At 49.5% G+C, this 27,559-nt stretch overlaps 1 protein-coding gene across 1 annotated transcript in view; it reads left to right on the forward strand.

Annotated features, from left to right (window-relative positions):
• The window catches only part of RHEB (Ras homolog enriched in brain), a 42,401-nt gene extending 29,211 nt beyond the window's left edge, over window positions 1-13,190 (forward strand). Inside the window, exons 3-8 of the mRNA NM_001287846.1 lie at window positions 689-756; window positions 6,988-7,070; window positions 7,710-7,766; window positions 7,881-7,928; window positions 8,729-8,810; window positions 13,098-13,190. Coding sequence (NP_001274775.1) covers window positions 689-756; window positions 6,988-7,070; window positions 7,710-7,766; window positions 7,881-7,928; window positions 8,729-8,810; window positions 13,098-13,190 — 431 coding nt within the window. The remainder of the gene's footprint in view (window positions 1-688; window positions 757-6,987; window positions 7,071-7,709; window positions 7,767-7,880; window positions 7,929-8,728; window positions 8,811-13,097) is intronic.

Below are 27,559 nucleotides of genomic sequence, written 5' to 3' on the forward strand. Positions count from 1 at the left end.
GGATGAAGGCTTCACACAGAACATCTGTACTGTTGCAGTTTTCTCTCTCAATAAAAGTGTTAAATTCTGTATGTACTGAAAGTTCGTAGCACTTCAGTTAATATTAGCTCTTTGTGCTCTGACGCCAGACTTGCTATAAATTAATGAAAAGTTGTGTGCTCTTGGTTCATTCTAGACCTTAGACTTTATGTAATTCACTTTTTCACAAAAGGAAAGACTGCCCACAAATAGAGCATTCGCGTTACTTTTGTAAGGTATAGATGGTTGCCTCGTTTCACTTTCTTTGAAAAAGGTTCAGGACTTACCTGACATTGGTTCTGTCAGTCACTGTTTCTTAGGTAATGGAAGCAGGGGAGTTCCCGCTGTGACGCAACGGGGTTGGGGTATCTCTGGGGCTCTGGGGCGCAGGTTCAATCCCCAGCATGGCACAGTGGATTAAGGATCAGGCATTGCTGCAGCTGTGACTTAAGTCATAACTGCAGCTCGGATCTGATCTCTAGCCAGGGGAAAATGATGATGATGATGATGACGGAAGCAGGGGGGAAGATCCAGAAACTCTTATTCTTTGTTTTGAGGGACCTTTTTATGAGCTTATTAAGGTCTCCGCTTAATTGGTTCTCATTGTTAGAGCTTTAAGTGATCTAAAGTTTTTTAAGCTAACAATGTTTTCATTCCTTTTTCACTGTAGCTTTCACAAAATTGATCACAGTAAATGGACAAGAATATCATCTTCAACTTGTAGACACAGCTGGGCAGGTAAGGATGTCAGAACCCCAGGAGTTCTCAGGTGGCACAGTGGGTTAAGGATCAGGCGTTGTCACTGCAGCAGCTCAGGTCACCATTGTGGTGTGGGTTTGACTCCTGGCCCAGGAACTTCCTTATGCCATGGGCCCCCACAAAAAAAAAAAAAAAAAAAGAATCCCATTTAGGGCGTCCTGTATCTGATGTCCTGGCTCTGCCACTGATGCTTAAACACAGGACCAGGAAAACCCCTGTGGCTTATGCATGTGTGGATATTATCAGGCTACTTTGTCTTTTCTAAGATATTTATGGAAGTTCTTGAAATAACTTGTTTTTCTGCTTGAGAATTGTTTTAAACCTATTCATCATAACATTGCAAAGGTTTATGTTTGTTACAGTGTAGTGGTTTTCTGGTTTTCTAAATGGTAATTCCATATCAGTGAGTCACATTAGTGCTTTTCTTGCCTTTAAACAAGCTGGTCGTATGGATGTATTAAATAATTACTAGATGAAGGAGTGTCAGTTTGATTTGCTAGACAGTGGGTAATTGCCAAAGGTAAGGAACCAAAAAAAAAAAAAAAAAAAAAGATATACGTGGGTTCATGTGACAGTGAGGTGGGGAATGGATCGCCAGAGCAGATGACTGGAAGCAGAGGGTGAAGGACATGAAGAGAACTTGAGGGAGCAAAGAAAACCCTTTGGCGGTTCATTTTCCCCGTTACCATGTCACCCAGTCCCGCTTTTTCTAGAAGCCATTTTGTTTAGGCTGAATTGATTGCTGTTCCCCAGAGGTGGGGCGTGTAAAGAAGCTGGGATGACAGTTTCTACCTCCTCCCTGTGCGTCTTACATTCCGACCAGGAACCAGGCTAGCAGGAGGGTGAGTGTCGCGTCATCTGGTCTGCCAGGTTGAGTGGAGGCGTTTCTGGAACCTGAGGAAACTGGAATAGACCTAGAAAGATGGACCTGTCCTACGGGTTTGGAATGAACTCCCTCTGCTTTGTGTTTGGAAGTGAACATAGAGGAACGTATAAGCCCCCTAGTGAAGCAAAAAAGAGCTGTACTGAGTTGTTTCAGGCCTGGAGGAACCCTGGAGTTTCCAATTCTAGAAGCTTCAAAAATCAAATGTGTGTGCCACGGACCTGTGCCATGTAGCTCAACTCACCGCACACACTCTCGTCTGCAGTGGTCATGCTGGACTTTGACCTCAGGCCTCATGGTGGTTTTCTTAGAGCACAGCCGTCCCGGGGTTTTGCTCTCTGGGGTAGCCATCCACCGACAGAATGGGAGCCTGTAGGAACAAGGGAAACAGCAGAAGTCTCCATTCGTGACCAGCGACACAGACGAAGCAGCTGATCTTAGAGGCTCATCTTGGGTAGAACCTCGTTCTGGATTCTTAGTGTCGGCACTTTTCATAGTTCAGGCGCGAGTGTAATTATTACCTCAAACAAGACGCTTCTGAGAGGAAGGGGGACACTGGTAATAATTATGCTGCAACAACAGGTGTGACCTGCGCGTGTCCTGGATGAAGAAATACGGCCTCTGACGTGATCAAGACTGCAGTTTGCTTTTATATCTTGGTTTTTAATTTTCACTTAGCTGTAGAAATAGATTGTGCAATAGGGCAGAAGAAGAACCAGTATTTTGTGGCTGTTCGGAGTGTAGGCTCTGCAGTCACACGGCCTGCATTTGAATCCTAGCTTTTCATACTAACTCAGGGAGCTTGAGAAAGTTCATGAACTTTTCTGTGCCTCAAGAAGTTTTCATCTGTAGAATGGTGATGATTGTGACGTGCTTTCGAGGAGGTTTATGAGCTTGGAGAGAATTTGCTCCTCTTTGATGCCCTGCGGCTGGAGCCGGGGCTGAGCCCCGAAGCTCATCGATGTCCACAGCTTGAGTGGGAGCCGTGCGGGAGTCCCTCGCGCTCGGAGACTATTCCTGGAAACATTTCTCTGGAGAGAAAATTCTTTCTGTTGACCTCCTTATCCAAATAGAAGGCGTGCTCCTCTGAGGGTCTGCTTTGCTCTGAAGCATAAATGTGCACGTGGACATCACCCAGCTGTAAGCGTTTGAATGATAGAGTAACACGAGGAATGACCCACCCACCCCCTCCCTGGGTGGGAGCTCTCGGAGCGAGTGATCCGTGGGAGGTAGGCACGAGCATAGGTTAGGTCCTGGCTCTGCTGTCCGGCTCCCTTGGGTTTTGGAACCACCGGATAAGAATGCTTAGAGAGCAGTTCCCACTGTGGCTCAGCTGGTAAGAACCTGACTAGTATCCATGAGGATGCGGGTTCAACCCCTGGCCTGACTCGGGAAGGGGGGGTTAAGGATCCGGCATTGCCATGAGCTGTGGTGTAGGTCCCAGATGTGGCTTGGATCTTGTGGTGGTGTAGCTTTGATTCAGCCCCTGGCCTGGGAACTTCCGTGTGCTACAGGTGCAGCCCCAAAAAGGAAGAGGAAAAAGGAGAATACTTAAGAGAATTTTTGCACAAAATATGTTCGAACTTAACTACCTTGAATAATTGTTCTCATTGCATAATAGTTCCTAAAGGCTGTGTTCACAGTAAGGGAAAGGTTATGCTTAGGTCTCTACCGTTCAGCGTGATGCCCCAGGGGCCTTGCCTCATCCTGGGTCCTGCCCTCACTCTGGAGAAAGAGGCTGAGAGGACACATTTACTGCTCCAAGAACTGTTTTTAAATTGGTTTCATATGGGCTGGGCCAGGGCTGGGGCTGGGACCGCCGGTGGTGAGGGAGGTGATTGGCAGTTTCACTGGAAGTGGGCTGTGCTCAGTGTGTTCTCTAGCTTACACATTCGAGGAGCAGAACTGCGTGTGATACGTTGCTATATAACAATATGTGGTAGCAAGTTGTTTATTTAATAGCTTGTGTTATAAAGCTGGTTTAATTGCCCAGCTAGGGATGATCGTGGACATAGTTGAATACAAGTTGACTATTTTTAGTTCGAGGGAAATAGTTCGTTTTGGCCTAATTGAAATAAATTCAATAATACGTGAGTCAGAGACAGTCGATTTTGTAATGTCAAATTCCATCTTTAAAAAACAAGTGGGGTTTTTTGTTTCTGTTTTTTTCATGTTTAAAGAAAAATAATAGGAATTCCCATCACGGTTCAGTGGTAATGAACCCAGCTAGTAACCATGAGGACACAGGTTCGATCCCTGGCCTCGCTCAGTGGGATAAGGATCCAGTGTTGCCGAGAGCTGTGGTGTAGGTCACAGATGCAGCTCAGATCTGGTGTGGCTGTGGCTGTGGTGTAGGCCAGCGGCTGTAGCTCCAGCTCAGCCCATAGCCTAGGCACTTCCATATGCCGTGGGTGCAACCCTAAAAAGATGAAGGAAGGGAGGGAGGAAGGAAATACAGGTTAGAGAAATACAAATAACGCAAAAAGGTAAATAGTAAAAAAAAATTGGATCTTTCCCACTCTAGCTCTTCTAGCGCCACTCCACCAACAGTAAGCCGTTTTCAGTTTCTAATAAACACTTCCAAGCTAGTTTATATATGAACATGTAGATGCAGTTTTAAGTTAACAGGTCTCTCCAGCTCCATGGGTACCTAGACCTTTTCTCCCCGTGGCTGCTTAATAGCCCTGTTTGGATACATTGTAATTTGCCTGTTGATCAGCAGTCAGGTCATTTCCTGTCCTGTCACCACCAGCAGTGCAGAGTGCAGTCCGTATCTGGTGTCACCTGAGACAGATGGGTGTAGGGAGGAAGGCTTCCTGGGTGTGGGATTCCTGGATCATAGGGCCACATTCTTGGCAGCAGTGAACAGGAGTGCCTGCTTCCCGACTCCCTGACCCGCACAGTGTGGTACCAGGTTTTCTGGTACATGCAGGTCTGCTGGGTGAAAAATAGTATCTCAGTGTCATTTAATAAGTATTTTCTTCTTGCAAAGGAAGCTGACCACATTTTCCTATGTTTGAGGACAGAGTTTCTTTTCTGTGACTTTTCTCTCTGTTCCTGGACTCCACCCTGTCTGTTAGGAGGATGGTCTTTGTTTGTTGATTTGAAAGACCCTTTAAATAAAATGTTTTTTAAATGAAAAAGAAAAAGACCCTTTAATATGCGAAGAGAATTAGCATTTTGTATGTGATCGGAGCCACAAGTTTTTGTTTTATTTTCAGTCTGTCTTTTGTTCATGGTTTTTGTTTGGAAGATTTTCAGCCACGAAGTACTTTCTTCATTTTCATATTGTTGAATTTATTTCTCTTTTTTAACCGATACTAGCTTTTTAAAAATCTTTCATCTACTGTGTACCTAGTTCCAACTTTCATCTTCAACTCTTTGATTCCTCTGCAGTACGTTTTTGCTAAGGTGTGAGCTGGAGATCTGGCTTATCCACTTAGCCCCGATGGCTCTGCATTTGTTCCCTCTACACTTTGCTGAGGGTTACTTTTTATCCTTACTGATTTGAAATGTCAGTATCATCATATGCCTGATGGCCGTATCCGTTTCCCAGTCTGCTCCATCATGAGCCAGTGCTGCTCTATTTTCATTACCATAGGTTTGTGGTTTCCACCCACCTGCCTCTGCAATTGCTGTTTTTTTCTCAGAAAGCATACTTTTTATCAGGATTATATTATATGTGTGTATTGATTTAGGATTAATTAATGGATACCCCCTATGACTCTGCGTATTCTTGCTGGAAACTGCGTGCAGGACACTCGTCCGCTGATTTAAGTCTTTTCTTTCTTGGGCGTATTTTAAGATTATCTTCAGATGGATCATCTACTTTTATTTTCTTAGGTTTATTCCTAGGAGTTTTGTTCTTTTGGTTGTTGTTACAGTTGAGGGTCTTTTTCCTCCATTTTACTTTCTAACTAGTTGTATTTTACACTGTGCCTCTTTTTTGTTTTGTTTTGTTTTGTTTTGTTTAGGGCTGCACCTGCAGCATATGGAAGTTCCCAGGCCGGGGGTCCAATCAGAGCTGGAGCTGCCAGCCTACGCCATGGCAACGCCAGATTCGAGCCGCATCTGCAGCCTACACCACAACTCACGGCAACACCGGATCCTTAACCCACTGAGTGAGGCCAGGGATCGAACCCGTAACCTCATGGTTCCTAGTCGGATTTGTTAACCACTGAGCCACGACTGGAACTCCTGGAATTTTGTTATTTAATCTGGGTGAAAATATGTCATTCTGTTAAGGCTTTGTTTTTCATCATCAACACTTAAATGAATTCAGCTTAATGAAAGTTGTACTAGTACTGAAACCAAAAGTTTTAGTTTGCATGTGTAGTAAGATCTGTGATGTTGAAATGCTGTCATCTCGTTAATAATGTATAATAGCAAAGCTGATAGTAAAAGCTTTTCTTTGATTTTTTTTTTTTTTTTTTTTTTTTTTGTAAGATACTTAGGGCAGCGATTCCGAGTCAGCATAACCATACTGGAATTGCAGAGTTAACAGGGACGGTTACATGATGGTGGTGGCTTTGCCGTAATTTTTCTCTAATAGCACTTGGGATGTGTGGTATGTTAACAGTTATGTTTCAGCTGAGGGTGAAATGTGTGTACCACACAGGGGCACTCTTGAATACTGAGTTGACATTAGAAATTTCTATATGCTGTAATAATTCTGTATCTAAAGCAGCGGGGTTTTTCATAAAGCTGTATAAAACTGGTACTCATATGCTGTTGCATCATAGATACCTTTCTTTTTAATCCCTAAAGTTGCTCAATAAATAGTTGGTTTGATCCTAAGAAGCCTGAGTCTACTGCCTGAGTCTAGTGTCTTGTTTCTCTTCTCTCCTCCTCTTCAAATGCTCGTGGCAACCCAACAGTGACTGGGGCTAGGCCCTCATGGCTCAGTGCAGGAAATACAGATTGATGGACCAAACCCGGAGCACTCGTGCATCTCCTGTGAGGGCTAAGAGACACTGGACTGTCGCCTGTAAGAGATGTGATGGTGCTTTTCCCTTGGTCCAAGACCACGGAGCCTGTGGTCTTGTCATCCCTCCGTCCCTCCAGGAGCTACTACGGACAGTAGCCTTCCCTCCGGAGTCTGAGACTAGCCAGAGTCACTCTCTGTACTGGCTTAAAGCCTGCGATTGCCCCCACACCAGTCTTTAATCAATCTTGGGTGTATGGGCTGTGTTTCTAAAGAAGGTATTAATCTACTTTTTGTTTGCTTTGAGTTCTCTGATGAGGTGACATGTGAGAAACTTGGGGCAAAGGGTACTGGTTATGCTCTGTGAACACTCTGCTCACATGTGATCGTGTTTCTTCCGCAGGATGAATATTCCATCTTCCCTCAGACATACTCCATAGATATTAACGGTTATATCCTCGTGTATTCTGTTACATCAATCAAAAGGTAAGACTCCCTTCTCCTGCTTGCCTGAGTGTGCTTGCTGGGCATAGATAGCATCAGCCCTCCAAGGGATGACGCTGTCCTTGCTGGTACCTACGGCTGGACTTGCATGATTTCGAGGGGTTGTCTTGTGGAGCAAGCAGGTCGTTACGGGGAAAAACGATCCCAGAAGGTGTTCTCACACTGACGGCAGGAAACCTCTGCCTCTTGCCTCAGGCTGCCTAGATAGGTAATGATTGAACACCATCTGAGCTTGGCTGCTCATTGAAATGGAAAACGCACTAATTGATTTACTCTGGGTCTGTTTTCACCATGTCAGTGTGGAGCACAGACCGCGTGTGCGTAGAGCCTTCGCGTTTAGGAACGGTCCACAAATGCTTATTCAGAGATTCAGTCAGCCTAGACTTTCCTATTTGAATATCGCCCCTGCTCCACTTGGAGTAGTGTCAGTAAGGGTACTGAGTGTCGAATACACACACGAGGGAAAGAGTGGTGAGAGACCGTAAAGGAATTGCTTGTGTTCGGTTTATAGGAAAACAGTGAGTCTGACAGCTTCAGTTTTTCCCACTATACACATGACATAACAAACGCTTTAAAGCATCACTAAAATGAATGTCTAATTTCATGCTTTTTGTTTTATAGTTTTGAAGTGATTAAAGTCATCCATGGCAAATTGTTGGACATGGTGGGGAAAGTGCAGTAAGTAATAATGGTTTCGCTCTTTTGATAGATGTACTCAGAACAGTATCTCGGGAACAATCAAATCAGGCACTGATCTGTGTCCTTTGGCTTTTTTTCCCCTTGTATTAATAGAATACCTATTATGTTGGTCGGGAATAAGAAAGACCTACATATGGAAAGGTATGTAGCTTCTAAATAATTACTGATTTATAAAGTCAGGTCTAAGATGACTTAGTCACTGAAGTTCCATTTTTAATTATTGTTCTTAAAGCAAGAATATTTTTAGTGGTAGCATATCTGTGTTTGGGGGTTCAGAAATGGGGCGGTGTTTGTGCGGAGCAGAAGCAGAACTTCAGTGAAGATCTCACGCACCTTGGAAAGGGTTTCCTCTAAAAAAGAGCAAGCACGATAGGACAGTTGTCTTTGGATTCTTATTCTTGTACCATTTTGCATAACGCAGATTCTAAAAAGACAATGGTAGCACTCATTTTATTCAACAGATAGTTTCGGAGAGTGCCAGGCTTAGGGCTCAGAGCGATGGACCAGGAGCCAGGGGCCCCATTCCCTGGAGCCGAGCATCTCGGGAGGAAGAGAGCCGCTGGCCGAGTGCCCACAGCCCGTGCACAGCAGGGCTCAGCTGTGGCCCTTTCAGAGATGCCCGTCTCTGGGTGCTCACAGCCTCGCTGACCATGAAAGAGTCAATTGTGACGGGTACCAGAGTGCCCGGGTCCTGTTCCCCGAACTTCCAGAGCTCTTGCTGGAGCGCAGGGAACCCCGTGGGGCGGCGTCTGCTCTGTTCCCCAGCTCAGGGGTAACGGAACCGCTCCTCTGCCCTACGTCCTGCAGGATAGCCTTGAGCAGAGCTTGCTTCTGCTTCCTAAGAAACTGGCGAAAGTGGAGCCTGTGTCCCAAGTCAAGTCACAGGTGTTTGATGTAATAAAGAGCCGAGTCCTTGAAGTGAGATGTTCTCCTTCCTTTAGGGTGATCAGTTATGAAGAAGGGAAAGCATTAGCAGAATCTTGGAATGCAGCTTTTTTGGAATCTTCTGCTAAAGAAAATCAGGTACTTTTTTTTATTATTATGATTGTATTGAGGTGTAGGTAGTATATTTTAAAAACGCTTGCATCGCGAGCCTGGGTTGCAAGCCTGGGTTCCTCGTCGTGAGCGTTGCCCGGGTGCCCGCCGCCCTCACCGCGCCCGCTCCACCTTCATCCTCCCGCCGTTCCTGCCGCCCAGCCCTCGGGTTGCCTTAGGAGGATACTAGTGATGCTTTAGGTCAGTCGGTATTCTGCTTATGCGGGACCTAGAATATTTGTAGGCAAAGCAGAAAGTAACGCACAGTGAGGGAAATACCTTTGAAACCATGCGTTCTTAGGTTTGACCTTCGTGTTCTCCGTGATGTCCGCACAGGGGGTTTGTATCTGGAAGGAGCTCCATCAGACCCAGTGATGGGCAGATGCATTTGTCCCCGTGTCCCCAGGTGAGGGATGGTAAATCTGTGCGGTCAGTTCCCAAGTGCCACAGAGCAAGAGATGGACCTGCATCCCTTTAGTCGCTGGGTGCAGAGTGAGAGCGGGGATCACAGGAGGTGAGGGAGCGAGGGCTGCCCATGTTGCAGAACTGAATGAAATCAGTTTATGAGGCGGGTGTGTCCTTAAGATCATCGGAGTGAACTGGCTGATTCTGGAAGTGAGGTGCTTAAGATCCAAAGAGGTAAAAAATAACTTCTGAGATCCCTGGGCACTGCTTATGGTGTGAAGTATGAACTTCGGTTTAACCCAGAGTTGGTCGTCTCCTCTCCAGCAGGCTTTCTGACGGATGGGAAGAGAGGGCCTTGCGACCAGAGAGTAATAGAGATTCACGTGTCCTTGCGGGAGGGGTGGAGACGGTTCTGTGTTCACAAGTCTGTGTGTGAACCTTAACTGGAATCTGGTGCTCAAGCCCCTCATGTACAAAACATTTTCGGTCAAGTGGGGAGATTGAATGATGTTCTGGATACATTTGGGAAATCGCGTTCAGTGTTTAGATGCAGTGATGGTGTGGGGGTTGTGAAGAGAGTGTCCTGCTACTTGGGAAAGGAAGGCAGAGTATTTAGGGGACCAGGTTCCATAATGTCCTCAGCGTAGTTTCGAATGGGATTCAGAGAGCAGGGCCTCGGGGGTCACTGTATGGCTGTCCCCATTTTTCTCTGTACGTGAAATTTGCATAATAAAAATTTGAAGGTGGGTCAAAGGTACAGACTCCGTGCATCAAGTCAGTAGGTCCTGGGCATGAGATGTGCAGCCTGACGACTCATTCGCAGGGCTGTGTATTGGAGGCTGGCTAAGAACAAAGGCAGGTCTTAAGCGTTCTCGGCACCAGAAGAATGTTTGTCACCATGTGTGACCAAACTCACTGTGGGGACCATTTCACGGTATGTACATGTATCGAGTCATCATGCTTCTAATATATGTCAGGCGTCAGTTTAACTGCAGTTGTTGTGTATTTTGTTTTTGCTTTTGCTCTTTAGGGCTGCACCCTCGGCGTATGCAAGTTCCCAGGTTAGGGGTCAAATCAGAGCAGCAGCTGCCGATCTACGCCACAGCTCACGGCAACGCCGGATCCCTGACCCTCTGATCGAGGCCAGGGATCAAACCTGCGTCCTCACGGATACTAGTCAGACTCATTTCCCCTGTGCCACCACAGGAACTCCTGTCGTGTATCTCAATTTTAAAACATTTTTGAGGTGGAGGAGTGCAGTGGAATGGCCCCAAGCGATTTTTAGTTCTGTTTGCTCCCTTTGCTCTGGTTTCTCTTTGGTGAAAATGTGAGGATCGTAAAGCAGTGCTTTTATTTGATTTTAGATGACATAGGCGTCGGCAGCAGCGCTGTTTCGCTGTTGGTGTAGGTCCACAGCCCCTGCGCAGTGTGCGTGTGTGAGAGCGAGTGAGCTCATGCTCGCTGTGAGTGCGCTACTGGTCTGTGACTGGCAGTTGCTTTATTATTATCTTTTAGGTCAGGCGTGTTCTCAGGTTCATTTACCTTTTGAAGGTGACCTGTCGTGGTTTGTTTAAGGTGTGGTATTAAAGTACCATGTGGTCGCAGGATACAGGCCTTTTCTCTCTCTCGTTTGTTTTACTGTAGCTTAAGGTTGCTAACGTGGTTCTGGATAGATTTATTCCATAAACTTTTAGCTTCCTTTAGAAGGTAGTATGCTGCTTTTTGAATACCCAGATAAAAGATGAATTGTCCTAAATTAAAATGAAAACATTCCAACTGCTATAAATCTTTCAAAGTTTTGATAAATTTAACACATTTATCTGATATTAGCCAAAACTCCGAAAGAAGGCGGGGGTACAGCATGGTAGCCTCAGACATCTTCAGCCAGAGCAGCTTGAACATCAGATGATCCCGATGCCTGTTGTCTTTGTTGCTCTAGCGTCTTCAGCAAATCAGCAAATACTTATTAGACGTGATAATCTCCTAAGGCAAAAAGATTCTTGTACGCAAATTAGGCAAGTACAATGATGACACGCAAATCCTGGGGAAGCAGCGTCCTGATCAGTTATCTTAAATGTGCTGGAGACGTCTCAGCTCTTGGGCGTGTCTCTTCTACTCACCTTGTCTTTGAATGCGCCGAAGCGAATTGGATCCTAAGCCTAGTGGGGAGGACTCCAAGTGATCTGGATGGAGTCCTTACACAACACGTGTAAGTGATTCTAATCCACACGCACACTGCAAGCTTAGTGCTAACGGCTGGTTTAGCAGCAAGAGTGAGTGTTTACAGTTCAGACATGTCAGTGGTCACGTGATCAGAAACCAATCTGCGTGAACTGAAATTTCTTACTGATAAATTTTCAAGTGTAGCTTTCTGTTACTTCCCAGAAATCCTGTATTTTAAAACACACTGTCCTCAGTGGAGTCCTGTCACATCTGTGGATAACAAAGTACACAGGAGTGAAAATGACCCTGGGGGACGAGTCTGCAGGTCTGGCTCATTTGCTGGGCGGGGCCTTCACAAACTCTATTTCAGCTTCTCGAGGAAAGAGAGACGCCAGTGGCCCTGATCAGATGAGAGAGGCGGGCCCGGGGCCGGCTCTGGCTTAACGGGGGGCGCTCATTCATGCAGCGGGAAGGCAGGAACAGAGTAGCTGAGCCCGGGTTCTCGGGGCTGGTCCTTTGCGGGTGGAGTGTGAGCAAAGACGAGCACGGCTTCAGCCTTCCCAGGACTCGGTGATCAGCCCCTCGAGTGTGAGCCTGGGGAGTGGTTTAGAAAACCCAGTGGGAGGAAGAGGCAGAAAACCTTCACCAGGGGGAGGGACCAGACGGGGGGACCTGTGGTTGTGGCGCTGCAGCGGGTCGGTCCCCTTTGGGTTCTGGGTCCTGGAGGTAGCGAGAGGAAGCTGCGCGGGGCTGGCGGGCAGCAGGCAGGCAGAGGAGGGGTCGGAGGGCGGGGGCTGCGGAGTCCACACTGGCCCCGAAGGCGGGTGAGGACGAGAAGCGCTTCCGGGCAGGGAAGACGGGCTTGGATCGAGGAAGCAGGTTGCCGTGGGGCTGAGGCCTGTCGCGTGCAGGATACTGAGAAAGCAAGGGGGGAGGTGGGCGTGGGGGGCCGTGACCTGGGGGCGCCGAGATCGAGGCACCGCCCTGGGGAGCATTTGGATGGTCATCCCAGTGACCCTTTCTAAGGACAGGGGCTGCCGTCCGGCTGAGTGAGGCCTTTCTGCCCTAGTGACGGCGGCTTCTCCTGCGGCTCAGAGAGGGGAGGTCACGGGTGTGAGAGGCCAGGGAGCGGCAGGTGGTGGGCAGGCAGAGGTGCTGCTCGGAAGGAGGAGGGTTTGTAGGTGGCGAGAGGAGGCCAGCCGAGGGGACGGAGGGGATCTGTGTCATCCGACGGCCAAAGCTGAGGTTTCAAGGAGGTGGGAGAGAAGAGGCCCTGGGGTGGGGGGGTGACGCACGAAGAGCCCCAGCCCTGCTTTAGGTCCCGGGACACCAGGGGCATGAGCCGGCGGGGGGGGGGGGGGGGGGGGGCGGTGCTGACATTGGACCTTGAGCATCCCGAGGCCCCGTGGAGGGAGGCGTGGGCGCAAGTGCGACCGGAGCAGGTGGGGTGGTGGCGGCTCCTGGGGCTTCCTGTGGTGACTGATGGGAATGGGGGTCCAGAGCGTGCTTTGAGGCCAGTTTGGCGGTCTCAGGCCAGGTGGGGATGCAGGCGGCGGTACGGGAAGTGGGGGTGGCTCGGCAGCTCTGGGCCCGCTCCTCAGCCTGCACCCCGACCCTCCCGGGCAGGAGGCGGTGGGCCGTCTTGGTCGGTGTCATCAGAGCCCTGCCCTCTGCCTGACACCGTCCTGGCTTTCGCTTTGTTTTCAGACTGCTGTTGATGTCTTTAGAAGGATAATTTTGGAGGCAGAAAAAATCGATGGCGCTGCTTCACAAGGCAAGTCGTCCTGCTCGGTGATGTGAGCCTGCGCAGAACCGAGGACACTGGGACTCTCCCGCCTGAGGAAGCAAACCGTCCTTGTCCTTCAAGATAAACTCTGCTCCATTTCTCTTCTGTTAACCTGAAAGATTTCATTTGGGTCAGAGCTTCTCCCCCACCACCCCCCTTTCAGATTATGTTAAACTCTGACTCTGTCCAAATGAGTTCACTTCCATTTTCAAATTTTAAGCAATCATATTTTCAATTTATATATTGTATTTCTTAATAATATTATGACCAAGAATTTTATTGCATTAATTTTTCAGTGTAGTTTGTTGTTTAAAATAATGTAATCATCAAAATGATACATATTGTTACACTACTATTAACTAGGCTTCGATATATCAGTGTTTATTTCATTGTGTTAAATGTATACTTGTAAATAAAATAGCTGCAAACCTTAATCCTTGTGCTGCTCAGTGTGGCTTTTTTTTTTTTTTTTTTTTTTTTTTTTTTTGTCTTTTTGCTATTTCTTTGGACCGCTCCCGCAGCATATGGAGGTTCCCAGGCTAGGGGTCAAATCGGAGCTGTAGCCATCGGCCTACGCCAGAGCCACAGCAATGCGGGATCCAAGCCGCGTCTGCAACCTACACCACAGCTCACAACGCCGGATCCTTAACCCACTGAGCAAGGGCAGGGACCGAACCCGCAACCTCATGGTTCCTAGTCAGATTCATTAACCACTGCGCCACGACGGGAACTCCTCAGTGTGGCTTTTAAGGAAGAAAACCTGTCCACCTGAGGGCTTCTTTCCCAGTTCAAGAAGGTTCCAGGAACTGGTGGGGGACGTGGCCACAGGTAGAGGCGAGCAGGGCCCTCACATGGCGGTGGGTCAGAGTGCCTGGGTCTGGGCGGGTCTCTGTCAGCGAAGTCGAGTGGCCTGGGGATGGGGGGCTATGAGGGGAGCGCCCCCCTCCACCCTCAAGGGCCCCGGCTTGGCCGGGCTCCTCGTGCCGGTAGGGCTGGGGCTTACTTGGAGCCCTCTGGTCACCCTCCTGCTTGTCTGTCAGGCTCCCTGAAGAAAGGAGGCTTGAAGAGACACTCACCGTCCTCCTTGTGCTAATGGCGTGGTGTCCGCTGCAGACGGGATCCGACCTAGAAAATAGATTGGCCTGTCATCCCCCCCACACCTCCAGGGGTTGAAAGGGTCGGGAAGGTTGCCCAGTAAGTGTTCCAGGTCTGCCTTCAGGAACCCCCTCTGACCCAGACCACGCACCTCCCGCTCTGCTGGGAGCAGCTTTGAAGGAGAAACAGGATTTAAATTGCCTGTGGGTGTCACCTCAAGGTGAGGTCAGTTCAAGTTGAGCCGTGTGTTTTGATTTGTTTTTATGACCCTGCCTGCAGCATGTGAACGTTCTCAAGCCAGGGAGCAAGCCCGTGTCACAGCGGTGACCTGAGCCAGTGCAGTGACAGCACCAGATCCTTAACCCTCTGCATCACAAGAGAACTCGGAGCAGTGTTTCTTCAATGATGCCCCATCCCAGTTAAAATTTTGCAGGGCCATTTAAGGAAATGTTATTTACTCTATTGATAAAATATAATTTTGCTTAGTAACTGATTTTTTTAATCGAAAATCCTATTTTTAGAATATGCCATTATTTGGGATCTTTAAAGTGTTTTTGTCTCATTATTCCAGAGTGAAATTTGAGCCTTAGAAAACCTCCACCCACTCTTTCCCCGCTCTTTAAATAAAAATAAATTTTAGGAGTTCCGTCATGGCTCGGTGGTTAACGAATCCAACTAGGAACCACGAGGTTGCGGGTTCGGTCCCTGGCCTTGGTCAGTGGGTTAAGAATCCAGCATTGCCATGAGCTGTGGTGTAGGTTGCAGATGCGGCTGGGATCCCGAGTTGCTGTGGCTCTGACTTAGGCCAGGGGCTACAGCTCCGATTCGACCCCTAGCCTGGGAACCTCCACATGCCTCGGGTGTGGCCCCAGAAAAAGGCAAAAAGACAAAAAAATATAAATATTAGCAATATGGTATCATTACTTTTTTTTTTTTTTTTTCTTTTTGCCTTTTCTAGGGCTGCTTCCGCGGCATATGGAGGTTCCCAGGCTAGGGGTTGGATCGGGGCTGTGGCCACTGGCCTACACCAGGGCCACAGCAATGTGGGATTCGAGCCTCATCTGCAACCTACACCACAGCTCACGGCAATGCCAGATCCTTAACCCATGGAGCAAGGTGAGGGATCGAACCCGCAACCTCATGGTTCCTAGTCGGATTCGTTAACCACTGCGCCACGACGGGAACTCTGGTATCATTATTTATTAACAGGCCTAATATATGTTAGTGTCCACTGGATGGGACCGCCTAACACCTGGATCCAGCTCACACAGGCACCCTTTGTCATCTGTAAAGTTATCTGTGTAACTGGAATCTTGGAGCAGCATTGGTACCGGCAGCTGGTGTTCAGCTCTCACGGGGTGTCCTCCAGGCCTGGCTCTCCGCTTTGGCGGTGGGCTGGAGCTCCTTGACATGGAAGAGTTCAGCCATTCACTCGGATATTTTCCCAGCACCTGCTGTGTGCTGGACCCTGTTGCCAGTGCCATGAACACAGCAGAACTCCTCTCTGCAGAGCTGCCGTCGCACCTTGACCCTTCACTGCCACACTTGGTCAGTCCTGCCTCCCAGCATGGTGACCCCATTTACAAGGCAGTCGATTTGATTATTTGACGGGTTGAGCTTAGGCTGTGTTCCGCGTGTGGCGTTGCAGCAGGGACCTGCAGTGACAGGAGCCTGTTACCTGGAGGTGGTGATGGCCGGTGAGCAGCAGTTCCTGTCCGGGTTTGCTTCACGTCTCCCCTGTGACACCTGCGCCACCCTGCTAATGATGTGTCACCTGAGCTTCTGAAGAAATTCTCGAAACCGCTGGGTTTGACCGAATGGTATTTGACACCGCATTTCATCACTCCTAAGACCTCTCCTCACACTTCGGCACCTGGTGGGACATAGGCAGCCTTAGATTCCTTCAAGTACAGTCCGTGCAGATACGAAACAAGGTGTGTATCCAGCTCCTAATCAAGACAGACTCGAAAGTTGCCTGACAAGTTAAACTGAGTGTGATGGGATTTTGCAGAAACTAAACTGCCCGTTCATTCTCGGCCTTTTCCGCTCTGCCATGTCTCGTGTCTCCCCACCGTGTCATCGCTCGTCACCTTGTCAACTAATCCCGTGGGTCTTTCCCCGTCTCTTGACCCTCCAGCAGCGTTGCCAACTGTTGGCGACTTCCCTTCGAAAGGCCTGTCTCTGCCCTCTGGGCCTCCCAGCTCCCCGCTGGCTGCCTTTGGCTCCTTGGCTCTTTCGTCCTCCCTAACCTGTCAGTGGGCCCTTCCTCCTTCTCTCCTTTCTTGACCGAAATTCATTCCTCCCACCCTGACCCCTGTGGGCTGATCTGGTCTTCGATGTCTCATAGGCATCTCAAGTGTATCATGCCCAAAATTGAATTCTTGATTTTCCCTAAAACCATGGCCTCCCTGACCCCTGTTTCAAGAAATGGCACCATTACCTGCTCGGTCCCAAAGCTAGGAGCTCTTCTCTCCCTTTGCCTTTGTGCCTCTTCCCATCCAGCCAACAAATTCTAAGGGCCTTGCCTTCAAAAATCTTATATGTTGCCCACCTTTCCCCGTCTTCACTGCATACTAGTCTCTTTTTAAAAGCCTGCCCTCCAAACCATCTACACTGCAGCCCAAGTCAGCTTGTTTAAAATAAATTATTTTATGTGACCCCCCTTGCTTTAAATCCTTTAATAGGAATTGTGCCAACTCGAATCCCCAGGCAGCTCATTTTCCAGCTCTGTTTTTGTTTTTGCTTTTTTTTAGAAAAAAGCTTTTTTGTTAGTTTGTCAAATAAATCATCACTGTTTTTTTGTTTGTTTGCTTTTTAGGGCCACACCCACAGCATATGGAGGTTCCCAGGCTAGGGGTCCAATTGGAGCCATAGCTGCCAGCCACAGCCATGCAGGATCCAAGCCATGTCTGTGACCTACACCACAGCTCACAACAACACCGGATCCTTAACCCACTGAGCGAGGCCAGGTTTTGAACTTGCAACCTCATGATTCGTAGTCAGATTCCTTTCTGCTGCGCCACAGCGGGAACTCCCAACCACTGGTTGTTTTTGACGAACGCCGCCAGGGAAAGGCAGGGCAAACAAAGATAAGCCTTGTGGGTGGGGTTTTCCAGGGAACTGCCAGGCTCTGCAGGTTATGACACTTCTGAGCCCCGGCTGGAGACAGCGGTGACCCTCCAGGGCCTGTGCAGTAGCTGTTGAATGGATGCTAATCGGAGCCCTTCCGAGGGGTGGCCTCTAGGCAGCTTCCTTGGAATCGGACCTGTGTCCGCTGCCACGGGGCTAAAACCACTCACCAGCCACACGCTGCCCTGGGATGGCCTTTGTCGAACCTTGGGTCCCCCCTCATCGGCTCATAACAAGGAAGGCGCAGTACCACCTGGTGGCCGTTAGCATCGTCAGCCTCGGCCTCCAGACTCCTGGTTAACAGGAAGTCCAAGGACCCAGAAGATGCCACTGCCTTTTAGATCTTCGTCTAAATGGAAACAAGGTTTAACAAGCCCTGGAGAAGTCTGGACTCCTGAGAAATAGCTCCGGCTCCCGGGGGAGAGGCACGCAGGCAGGAGGCCTCCGGGCGCCCTCATTACCCCAGGTCACCGAGACTGTTGTGCAGATAACAGAGGCCGCCACCACGGCTGTGCCAGCAGAAAACCAGGATGCCCTCAGGGGCAGTCTCAGAAGATGCCCCGCCGTTTGCTCCTTCGCCTCCCCAACGGGGGAAAGTTTTACCTGAAGCAAAAAAAAGCTCTTTACGTTGAGTAGAATGTCTGTGTTACCATCCTTGCCTTTCCGTACCGTTGACAGCTTCCTAGGATGGCCAGGGAAGCCTGCTCTGAAGTCAGGGCTGCGGAGATGTGGAGGGGCCAAGAGCATCCGTTTTCAGAGGAGGCACCTGTTTCCAGAGGGAGCCCCAAGCACCTAGTTCACCATTGTTTGCAGGACACCACGTGTGAACACAGCCGTGAGTCTGACCCCCAGTACCCACGGGGAAGCCCAGGTGGAACAGCAGACTAAGACTCGGAACCTAGCAGTTGTGATCCCAAGGCCGCAGCTAATGTGTGTCCTCGGGCCCCTCCCTTAGAGCCTCTGGTCTTGATTCCTTTATCTAGAAAACTCCCTTGGCCAGGGATCGTCGTAATGGCCCCTAGTGTGAAAACCCTAGCCGGTTCCAAAGCCGTGTACACATCACAGGGCAGACAGCTTGTCCCCTTGGACTGAGCAGGGACCTCGGTCCTTCCTCGGGGACACCTCACACTCGAAGTCCCCTCTAGCACCCATGTCCCATGACAGCCTAGAAAATGGCCTTGGCTTATCCCTTCTTTCTGTTTCTTATCCTCGCCCACAGCATACACAAGGTCTCAGGCTAGGGGTTGAACCCACCCAACAAACTCGCACTGCAGCAGGGATGGCACCAGATCCTTATCGCACTGAGCCACCAGGGGACTCCTGGCCTGTCCTTTTAAGGTACACATTTTCTCAAAGAGCAGAGGCTTCTGGAAGTACTATGACCTTGGCCATCAAGCCCTTTCACCCAGTTCTTGCTGCTGCTCAAGAAAGGCCCGGGCAGAGCTTTGCTTTATTACTTCCAAAAACCAAACAGCCCTGCTCCCACAGGGAGAGCCGCCTTCTGCGTGAGCTGCTGGCTCCTGGTGTTCTCTTGTAATCCCTCCCCTGCTCCCATCTTTATCAGATCAGCAAAGAATCCAAGTCCAGCCACACGGTAATCTCTGGCTTTGGTGTGTGGTATGGCCATGAGGTTGACATGTCCTGAACTTTACCCTAAAAGGCTTAAGCAGAGGGCCAGCCTGGTGTTGACAGCTGGTGCAGCTGGAAAGGTTACATTCCTCGGCTCTGACGTGTGGATTTTTATTATCCCACAGCAGACATCATTCAGAGGCACCACTTTTTCTGTGCCTGTAACTGGAGCATCGAGTGAAGTTGTAAAATGGTGGGAGCAGCTCCAAGTTGGCCACCGACTCCCCCGCGATGCCTGCAGGGGTGGCTCATCTGCCGGCCGCTGGTTCTCAAAACTCTGACAAGCTCCAGAGCCTGGGGGGCTGGGGAGAACAGCCGGGGTGGGGGTGGGGTGGGGTGCTCGCCCCCAGAGTTTCTGATTCTGCAAAGACGTCTCGATTTCTGGCAAGTTCCAGGGCGGCTGCGGCTGGTGGTAGTTCAGGAACCACATTTTCGCAACCACTGACTTAAGTGATGGTACCTGAGTATCATGAGTGGGAGCTACGTCACTACAGGACTCAGCGGGGGTAGGGTGACCAACTGCCCCGGTTTGCCTGGGACGTGGGGGCCTCTTACAGGGTGAAAGCTGTCCTCCAAAAAGTGCGTTGTCGTCCTGATCCCCAGCCCCTGCGAAGGTGGCTCTATTTGGAAATAGGGTCTTTGCAGGTGGAATTATGGAGGTCAGGCTGGAGTGACCAGTGACCTTAGAAAAAGAGGGAATTTGGACTCAGATGTGCATAAGGAAGGAGCCCTGTGAAGACAGGCAGAGACGTGTGATGCAGCTCCGTGCCATGGGACGCCAAGGATTGCCAGCCACCACCAGCAGCTGGAGAACATGGAACAGATTCCCCTCTGAGCCTCCAGGGAGGGACCAAGCCTGCCAACCCCTGGATTTGGGACTTCCGGCCTCTGCAACAATGAGATCACTTTTCTGTTGTTTTAAGCCGCCCCATTTGTGATACTTGTTAATGGCCTCCCTCAGGGGTCCTGCAAGGTCGGACTTTCCGCTCTGAAAACTAAGACGGTTCCTGGCAAAACAGAACAAGTTGGTCATCGGAAGCATACAGAACCTAAACGGAGAGTTCCCTGGTAGCTCCATGGGTTAAGGATCCAGCGGTGTCACTGCTATGGAGCAGGTTCAATCCCCGGCCTAGGAACTTCCTCATGCTTCGGGCTCAGCCAACATCAAATAAAAATGAACCTGAATGGCACGTGGCCACAACTCAAGTTTGCAGAGCAGGAAGCTGATGCCTAGAGAAGCTGTGACCTGCTGTCCTGGTCCGCTCGGGCCACGCTCACAGAACACCACAGACCAGGGGACCCTTAACAACAGAGGCTTATTTCTCACCGTTGGAGGCTGGGAAGCCCAAGACCCGGGCACCAGCAGACGGTGTCGGGCGAGGCCTGCTTCCTGGCTCTCATGGTCCTCGGGTGGCAGGAAGGACAGGGAGCTCTCTGGGTCTCTATAAGGCACTATCCCATTTGTGAGGCTTCACCCTCATGACTTTGCACCCCCAAAGACCTCACCTTTGAACACCCCCACATTAGGGGGTAGGATTTCAGCATATGAACTTGGGGGACACAGCAGCCCTTCTGTGACACCTGCAAAGGGCCACCTCGCATGTGTGTGAGAAGCAAGACTGGAACACAAGCTTTCTAAGAGTGGACCACGGTCCCCAGAGGTGTCACATCCATGACTGCATACACACGTGTACACGCACGAGTGCGTGATCCCTCAGGGTGGAGGTGGGGTTGCTTCACGCAGGTTCAGACTCAGTGGGTCTGCCGTGGAGACCTAGATCCTGCATTTCTGACGAGTGCAAGGTGACACTGCTGGATGGAGGCCACTCTGCCTTGGGAAGATGCAGCCCCTGGAGTAAAGAAACGATCTCCGGGGAGTTCCCGTCGTGGCACAGTGGTTAACGAATCCGACTAGGAACCATGAGGTTGTGGGTTCGATCCCTGCCCTTGCTCAGTGGGTTAACGATCCGGCGTTGCCATGAGCTGTGGTGTAGGTTGCAGACGCGGCTCGGATCCCGCGTTACTGTGGCTCTGGCGTAGGCCGGTGGCTACAGCTCCGATTCAACCCCTGGCCTGGGAACCTCCATATGCCGCGGGAGCGGCCCAAGAAATAGCAACAACAACAACAACAAAAAAAGACAAAAGACAAAAAAAAAAAAAAAAAAAAAGAAAAAAGAAACGATCTCGGGGAGTTCCCATCCTGGTGCAGAGGAAATGAATCTGACTAGGATCCATGAAGATGCAGGTTTGATCCCCGGCCTCGCTCAGTGGGTTAAGGATCCAGCATTACCATGAGCTGTGGTGTAGGTCACAGATACGGTTCGGATCCTTCATTGTTGCGGCTGGGGTGTAGGCCGGCGGCTACAGCTCCGATTCGACCCCTAGCCTGGGACCCTCCATATGCCGCCAGTGCAGCCCTAGAAAAGATTTTTAAAAAGAAAAAGAGAAGCGATCTTGGGCTGATGGCTTGGGAGGCGGGGGACCCACGTTCTTGCCCTTGCTCTGCCACCAGGTCAGTCCACACTTCTGGATTCACCTTTTCTTCCATCTGCAAAATGAAGAAGCTGCAGCAGATGCGTGTTCTCCCGCTGGATTCAGATGTTCCACTACGAAAGGAAAAGGTCCCAACATTTAGACAAAAACAAAAATTTTTTTCTACCTCAAAGTTATTGTTCCCAGTAGGTAGCACCTGCAGCCAGTTGTCTGGGTGATTTAACCCGGAATAACATCTATTTGAAGGGGCCGCCGGGGGTTCAGGCGAAGGTACTGAGGGAGTGGAGTGCTGGGCGGCCCGGGGTCCCCCAGGGGGGTTGGCTCTGTCGCCCCCTAGAGTCCGAGGAAGGCGCGGACATCTGGGCCTTTCCCTTTCTCCGCTGCAGCCTGGGTCGGGGGTTGGTTCGCAGTCCTCGGCTAGTGACCAGGGAGCTTGTCCATGGATTCTTCTCTCACCTTCCGAGATTCCTTCTCGGGTTTTCGGGATAAGGGGTGATCTGAAAGCGGGGGGGGGGGGCAGAGGGCAGGGAGCAGGTGCTCCGCGTGTTAACATCTCAAAGCTTCACAAGGAAAGGGGGGTGACAAGGAGCCCCTGGGTGTCCCCGGCCCCAAGTCCACGAGCATGGCTCCGCCAAAAGGCCCCTGCGTGGAAGGCCCTTCCTCTCCCCACAGATCCCAGCACTGAGAGTGGCCATGGGGTGGCATCTCCTCTCAGGCTCCTGGCACCTGCCGAATGACTGGCCACCAACAGTTCCGTTTTACCTTTCCTGGGGCGGTTCCCCACCCCCCACCAAGGTGCCAAAAGTGGCTGTCCCCAGGCACAGGGAGCTGGTTGTGGCCTCTGCGGGGAGATGCAATTCCATCCCTTCTGTTTACTGCCGCTCTGTGATGCACCGCTTGGGCGAAGCTTCCTGAGCAGGGAGAAACCAGGGGAAAGTTCTCTCCAGGAGAGACTGACCTGCTGATGGGCTGCCAGCTTCCTTTTCTGGGATGAGGTGAGGGAGGCCAGGGAAACAAGAAGCCACGGAGGACAGCATCTGAGCTCTGATGCCTGAGGGACAGAAGACAGAGCCAACTGGTCCCGTAACTGGGACAGGGGACACACCCCAGTCTTGGGAAGCCAGGAAAGGGCCACCTGCCCACTGGCAGTCCAGAGACGGCCTCCTCTTAGCGTTTCCTCCTGCTCAGATGAGGGCACTCCTGCGGCAGCCTAACGGGAAGCAGGTTAGAGGGAGGAGCCAACTCAGGTCCAACGCATCCAGAAGGGACCAAGCTCTACATGCAAATGTTCAAGAAACTCACATTGTTACATTAGCAATGGAAAGAGGATGGACAGAACACTTTAAAACAATTATTTTTCTGGAGTTCGTGGCGCAGTGGTTAACGAATCCGACTAGGAACCATGAGGTTGCGGGTTCGGTCCCTGCCCTTGTTCAGTGGGTTAATGATCCGGCGTTGCCATGAGCTGTGGTGTAGGTTGCAGACGCGGCTCGGATCCCGCGTTGCTGTGGCTCTGGCGTAGGCCAGTAGCTACAGCTCCGATTCGACCCCTAGCCTGGGAACCTCCATATGCCGCGGGAGCGGCCCAAGAAATAGCAAAAAGACAAAAAAATAAATAAATAAATAAATAATAATAATAATAAATAAATAAAACAATTATTTTTCTCTCCGTGGCATGCAGAAGTTTCCAGGCTAGGGACGGAATCCTTAACCCACTGAGCCACAGGGGAACTCCTAAATCAGCTTTTTTTTTTTTTTTTACCATGCCCACAGCTCCTGACATTTTAAAATTTTAAATGGACAATATGAACATCTAAATGCCGGTAAATCTGAAAATTTAGGTGTATGGTCAATAGAATGGAAGAGTATAAATTACCAATAATGACTCAAGAAAAAACAGAATACCAAAATAGAACTATAACTGTTAAAGAATCCAGAGTTCCTTCTACGGCACAATGGGTTAAGAATCCAACTGCAGGAGTTCCCGTCGTTGCTCAGTGGTTAACAAACCTGACTAGTATTCACGAGGACATGGGTTGGATCCCTGGCCTCATCGGCTCAGGTCCCAGCAGAGGTTCGGATTCGATCCCCAGCCTGGCATAATGGATTAAAGGATCCAGTGTTGCTGCAGCTCCCATTCAGTCCCTGGCCCAGGAACTTCCATTTGCCATGGATGCAGCCTTTAAAAAAATTTAAAAAATTGAATCCACGGTCAAAAATCTAACTTTATAAAAAGCACTAAGCCTAGATTTTTTTAAAGGCCAGGTTTACCAAAACCTCCAAGGAACAAACTCCTCCAGAGAATAGAAATAGACAGTTTCCCATCATCGTTTATGAAACCAGCATAATCTTCTGCTCAAACATGACCAAGCAAAATCATAGGCCAACCTCCTGCCAGGGGAAAAGGAGCAAAGAGTCTGGCACTGCGGGCAGGTGACACAGATCGGAAGACACAGGCACTGCCTGGCTGCCTCATCTCCATCCCAGGGGAGGTGGAGGAAAAGCCGCAGGAGGGGCATCTGCCCCTCAGGTGTCCCAGGGCCTGGGAGGGGCAGAGCAGAGGAGCCTGAGGGCGGGCCTGAGATGGGAGGGGAGACAGGTGAGTTTCCAGATGTCGCTGGTGTCCCTGCTGCGTGGAGAGACCCAGTGCCGCCCCTTTCGTCCAGCCTCTGGGTGGTGGGTCCCCTCAGGGAGGACAGTTTCCATGGTGGGGAAGGGGGGGGTCAGTGAAGCCAGAGGGAGTGGGCCGTTTATGTGGCGGGTGAGAATGAAAACATAAAAAGAGAGGGTTGGGATGAAAGGGGACTTCCCCAAATACCATTGGGGCTTTTTAGGTATAATTCACACATGACAGTAATACATGCACCTCTGGACCAGACAATCTTCCATCTGGCATCTGTCCCTGAAGATTCGTTGCATCTGGTCTAGAGTTTCAGAAGAATAGACTCTCCAACCTGCCTTCTTTTGTGTCTGCTTCCTTCGGCTCAGTGGAATGTCTTTGAGACCTTTCTTTGCTGTTGTGTGTATCAGTAGTTTGTTCCTTTTTTCTTGTGGAAGGTGGGGTGTTGCCCTGTCTGGACGGGCTATGATGATTTCTTTGTCTGTTGCAGGAGGCCCCTCGTTTCCAGGTTGGGGTTATCAGGAGTGAACTGCTGAGAGCAACATGGGCTGTTTTTTGGTGAATGTTCTCATGTCTCCTGGTTGCGTGGTAAGTGTAGCTTAACTGTATTTTTAAAATGTTCCTGGGGAGTTCCCGTCGTGGCGCAGTGGTTAACGAATCCGACTAGGAACCATGAGGTTGCGGGTTCGGTCCCTGCCCTTGCTCAGTGGGTTAATGATCCGGCGTTGCCGTGAGCTGTGGTATAGGTTGCAGACGCGGCTCGGATCCTGCGTTGCTGTGCCTCTGGCGTAGGCTGGTGGCTACAGCTCTGATTCGACCCCTAGCCTGGGAACCTCCATATGCCGCGGGAGCGGCCCAAGAAATAGCAACAACAACAACAACAACAACAACAAATAAAATTAAAAAATAAAATAAAATAAAATGTTCCTGGGAGTTCCCATCATGGCACAGCGGAAACAAATCTGACTAGGAACCATGAGGTTGCAGGTTCGATCCCTGGCATCGCTCAGTGGGTTAAGGATCCGGCGTTGCCACGAGCTGTCGTGTAGGTCGATGATGCGGCTCAGATCTAGCATTGCTGTGGCTGTGGTGTAGACTGGCAGCTGTAGCTCCAGTTCGACTCTAGCCTAGGAACTTCCATATGCCTTGAGTGCGGCCCTAAAAAGCAAAAAAAAAAAAAAGTGTTTCTACAAGTGGCCGTGCCCTTTGCATCCCCAGTAGCAGCTCAGGAGTGTCCACCTGCTCAGCAGCCTCATCAAAATCTGTCATTGTCTATCTTTTAAAATTGCTGCCGTTTGTTCTAAGGAGTTCTGGCAGTTTGATGCTGTCTCATTGTGCTTCGAATTTGCATTTGTGGAGGAATTTTAAAGAATGGGCATATTCTTAGCCTTTGAGGCATTAGATCCGGCAATGTGACTTAGGTGAAGGAGAGGGAACTGAAGGAGCAAAGAACAGGAACGGACAGGCCGGGCATCCTCAGAAAACTGCAGAATGCTGAAGGAATGTTAAAATGATAATATCTGCAGGGGTTAAGGGCACCGATTTTGGATTCAAATTCCAACCCCACTGCTTCCTTTCCGTGTGACCTTGGGCAAGTTATTCATTCACTCAGTCCCTCGCTTTCCTCCTCTATGAATTGGGTTAAAAATACGGAGTTCCCGTCGTGGCTCAGTGGTTAATAAATCCGACTAGGAGGTTTCAGGTTTGATCCCTGGCCTTGCTCAGTGGGTTAAGGATCAGGCATTGCCGTGAGCTGTGGTGTAGGTCGCAGATGTGGCTCAGATCTGGCGTTGCTGTGGCTCTGGCATAGGCCGGCGGCTACAGCTCCGATTCGACCCCTGGCCTGGGAACCTCCATATGCCACAGAAGCAGCCCTAGAAATGGCAAAAAGACCAAAAAAAAACAAAAAAACAAAAACAAAAACAAAAAAAAAAACCTACCTCTTAAGATTTTTGAGAGAATTAGGAGTTCCCATTGTGGCTTGGCAGGTTAAGAGCCCTACATAGTGTCCATGAGGACGCAGGTTCGATCCCTGGCCTCACGCAGTGGGTTAAGGATCCAGCATTGCCACAAGCTGCTCTGTAGGTCGCAGATGCAGCTCGGATCTGGCGTTCCTGTGGCTGTGACATAGGCTGGCAGCTGCAGCTCCAGGTCCGATTGGACCCCTAGCCCGGGAACTTCCATATGCTGGAGAAGTAAATGATAAATGTTAAGTCTCAATTGGTGCCTGACTATGTAAACACTGTGAGAGGCATTATAACTCACTGCCGAGTTAGTTATAATTCTTAACCCTCCCGCTACCTGGCCCCTAGCAATTTTCCTGGGAAGGAAGGAAAGGTGTAGTTATTGTAACTACCTCTAGGGGTCAGGCTTCAGCACCTTTCACTTACCTAAGCTGCATAGTACTTGAGGGCAGGATATGGGGGGCCAGGGGATTCTTCCAGGACCTAGGCGTCCAGCCTTTGCACTCCCAACCTCAACCGGATATCCACCCTCTTTTGGAAGGGAGATATCTTCTTGCTTTCTAGAAATGAATTTATGCGGGGAGCCAAGAAAATGCAGGGACTCAAAACAAGGACCTTGCCTGATGGCAAAAAAAACCTGAAGGCAGGTTCCTAACCAAGGAAGGGAGCTCACCTGAACGGTACAAGCCGAAGGTGGGCCTCTGGTCAGGATGAAAGCCTGCCTGCATGGTACAAGCCTAGGGCAGGCCTCAGGTACACAGCTCTCACTTTGATGCTGATGGGGAAGAATCGGGGCTTTCCTGGGAAAACAAATTTCCATGTTTGCGCTGGAGAACATGGATTGTTTCTCGTGTTACCTAGTCTTTCCTGTAGTTTTATTTGTAATTCAGTTATCCTCAGTCTTTCCTGATTATTTGCTTATTATTCTTATTTTCCATTCTTACTTTCCTGTGGTGATTTGTGATTTAACAAAATTGCAACAATAATATAATAAGAATTTCATCCTGAAGAACTTTCCCCTATTTAAATCCAACTGAGTTAAAACATAGTGTTTATCTACTAACTAGCTATGTAGTAAACTTTAGAGTTAGGATTTTAATGAGGTTCATAAAAGTTAGACATATATTATCCAAGAAACCTAGCTGTGAGTTTTGTCCTTGATTTTAGAAGCTTTTAAGTGATAGCTAGTTTAGTTAAGTTGGTTTATATTTTCTTACACTGTCTCCCTGCCATAACACTTTGAAGATAAGCACCAGTCTACAAACAAGGTTTGTGAATGCCAAATTCTTGTGTCTATGGCCTCTTCAAAGTACTCACTAAGTTTAGTTAAGATAAAGATCTTAAAACATGATGCAGAGCTGCTATACCATGTAATAGTTAACCAATGTACTTTTAACACTGTGATGTCATCTGTAGTGAAAAACTGTCTATATCATCAACCACTGTTGCCAAT

The sequence above is a fragment of the Sus scrofa genome, chromosome 18 (assembly GCF_000003025.6).
Source record: "Sus scrofa isolate TJ Tabasco breed Duroc chromosome 18, Sscrofa11.1, whole genome shotgun sequence".
Classification (NCBI taxonomy): domain Eukaryota; kingdom Metazoa; phylum Chordata; class Mammalia; order Artiodactyla; family Suidae; genus Sus; species Sus scrofa.